The 2,679-nt window shown below is 50.5% G+C and overlaps 1 protein-coding gene across 1 annotated transcript in view; it reads left to right on the top strand.

The window, feature by feature from the left end:
• The window catches only part of PAPSS2 (3'-phosphoadenosine 5'-phosphosulfate synthase 2), a 30,237-nt gene that overhangs the window by 19,759 nt on the left and 7,799 nt on the right, over window positions 1-2,679 (top strand). The window contains exons 3-6 of the mRNA XM_029962582.1: window positions 575-810; window positions 1,568-1,706; window positions 1,959-2,077; window positions 2,202-2,315. Coding sequence (XP_029818442.1) covers window positions 575-810; window positions 1,568-1,706; window positions 1,959-2,077; window positions 2,202-2,315 — 608 coding nt within the window. The remainder of the gene's footprint in view (window positions 1-574; window positions 811-1,567; window positions 1,707-1,958; window positions 2,078-2,201; window positions 2,316-2,679) is intronic.

The following is a 2,679-nucleotide window of genomic DNA, read 5'->3' on the forward strand; positions in this document are numbered from 1 at the left end:
GGCAACAGCACCCTTCCAAACTTCCCCTACTTCCTGGTGCCTATTTGTCCCACCACAGCCCAGCAAGAGGTGCTTTTGCAGCACTGCTGGGTTGAACCCCTCCAGATGTTGGGATGTAGCAGCTTTTCTCATGGCAAGACAAGGGGGCTTGGTCTTAAGCTCTGCCAGGGGAGGTTTAGGTTGGATATTAGGAAGAAATTCTTTACAGAGAGGGTAACCAGCCATTGGAATGGGCTGCCCAGGGAGGAGGTGGATTCTCCATCCCTGGAGGTGTTTGAGGACAGACTGGATGTGGCATCAGTGCCATGGGCTGGGAACCACAGCGGGGTTGGATCAAGGGTTGGACTTGATGATCTCCAAGGTCTTTTCCAACTCAGCTGATTCTATGGTTCCATGATTAATAAGAAGGGTTGACCCAGGTGTGCTAAAAAGATGAATCCAACTTCCCTTCCTCGTTCCTTCCTGGAGCAACTTCAGACAGAAGGGGTCTCACTGCCGGTGTCCCAGGAGGTCTCGCGTTACACTCTCACTCTTTCTCTCTCACACCTGACCCTCGCTGCTCTGTCTCCAACAGGCCTGTCTGGAGCCGGCAAGACAACCATTGGCTTTGCCCTGGAAGAGTACCTGGTCTCCCATGGCATCCCTTGCTATTCCCTGGACGGCGACAACGTCCGGCACGGCTTGAACAAGAACCTGGGTTTCTCGGCGTCGGACCGCGAGGAGAACATCCGGCGCATCGCCGAGGTCGCCCGGCTCTTCGCCGACGCGGGGCTCGTCTGCATCACCAGCTTCATTTCTCCTTTCACCAAGGTACCCCCCCGCAGCACGGCCTGCCCTGCCCTGCCCTCCACCTCGGGGTCGTTCCTGGGGAAGGGGGGTTTGCACAGGGCGCTTCCCAAACGGTGCTTCTGCCCACTGCTGCTCTCTTCCTTCATCAGACGACTGCGCGCCATCGGTTTTAGGGGGGTGGTTTAACGTGACCTCCTTGAAGGTATTCCGTGGTACAGATGGATGAAGAGCTAAGAGGGGTTTAAAATGTCCCTGCAGAAGGCAGAAAAGAGGCACAGAAGCAATAGCCTATCCTAGAGAGAGCTATCTCTGCTCATTTGGAATAAGATGTGATCGTGGGGTTTTTTGCTTCCTGAGAGGACTGAGTAGCTGCTGTTATCAAGCTGCTGCAAGCAGTTCCTTTTTTCACAGAACCACAGAATCATTAGAGGTTGGAAAAGACCTCTAAGATCATCAAGTCCAGCTGTTTTTTGGCACAGGGCAGATAATTATTCACAATCTGAAGTTCTGCTGTCCTGCTTCATGAAAAGATCTTGAGGTTTTGGATGGAAAAAGCTGAAAACAGAACGAGCTCGTAGATTTGTACAATTTTTTTTTTCAAGTATCTTTAAAGAAAAGGAGGGAAGGGAGATGAAAAACCCTTATCAGAATTAGTGTAAATTTAATAAATCTATAGCAGAGACACATTTGCCTGTGTCAAATTCCAGGACACATCATGTAGCAGGAAGGTGATGCTGCAGTTTGGACACACAGGATTTTCCCATCTCTCTTCTAACAGGATCGTCAAAATGCACGGAAAATTCACGAGGCAGCTGGACTTCCTTTCTTTGAAATCTTTGTAGATGCTCCTTTAAATATCTGTGAAAGCAGAGATGTGAAGGGCCTGTACAAAAAGGCAAGAGCTGGAGAGATCAAAGGTATGGGGGAGCGAGGTCTTATTTTGCCTTTACTTTCCAAAGCATTGAACACCTCGTTGCACGTAGAGGTGGGTTTCTAAAGGCTCTTTGTGGAGCACAAGAGGATCCTGTTTCCCTAATCTTGCTGTCACAAGTGTCACTTGTCATACCCAGCATGGTTGAATGCCTGCTGGTTGTTTGTACAGCGCTGTTGGCTCTGGGGCGCCGAGTATTATATGAAATAAATTGAATTTGGGGTTTAATTGTCCGCAGGATTCACAGGGATTGACTCAGAGTACGAGAAGCCTGAAGCTCCTGAACTAGTGTTGAAAACGAACGTTGCATCAGTGTCTGAATGTATCCAGCAGGTTGTGGAGCTCCTCCAAGCACAGGTAGGTCGTTTTTATGCCACCGTCACCAGCAGATTTGGAATCCTGCTTTGGGACATGGGCTTTTTGATGTGCACATAAAACCCAGTGTGTTTCTTACAAGTGCTGTCTCTTCTCTGTCTTTCAGAATATCGTTCCCTGGGGCTCAATTAAGGACGTTCTTGAGCTGTTTGTGCCTGAAAATAAGCTCAGCAGTGTCCGAGCTGAGGCAGAGAAGCTGCCATCCGTGGAGATCACTAAGGTACTGTCAGGGGTTCTGTCATTCTTTAGCTGTTCCACAGGTAGAGGCTTCCAGGAGAGTGTTGCCAGAGGGGCCTGTGTTCCTGTGATGGCCATGTCCCTTTCTGGCTGTGGGTTGTGGTGAGCTGAGGTGTGATCCTGACCCTCAGCTGTTTTCTGCTGTGTCTCCGCCCTGTGCTGGTGGAAGTCTGGACTGTCAGCCCCCTTTGTTGTGTTAATACAGCCCCACAAGCTCACACTGACAGGTTGGATATGAGGAAGAAATCCTTTCCTGTGAGGGTGGGGAGGCCCTGGCACAGGTTGCCCAGAGAAGCTGTGGCTGCCCCATCCCTGGGAGTGTCCAAGGCCAGGTTGGACGGGGCTTG

Source organism: Manacus vitellinus, unplaced genomic scaffold (genome assembly GCF_001715985.3).
Source record: "Manacus vitellinus isolate BGI_N305 unplaced genomic scaffold, ASM171598v3 scaffold_48_pilon, whole genome shotgun sequence".
Lineage (NCBI taxonomy): Eukaryota > Metazoa > Chordata > Aves > Passeriformes > Pipridae > Manacus > Manacus vitellinus.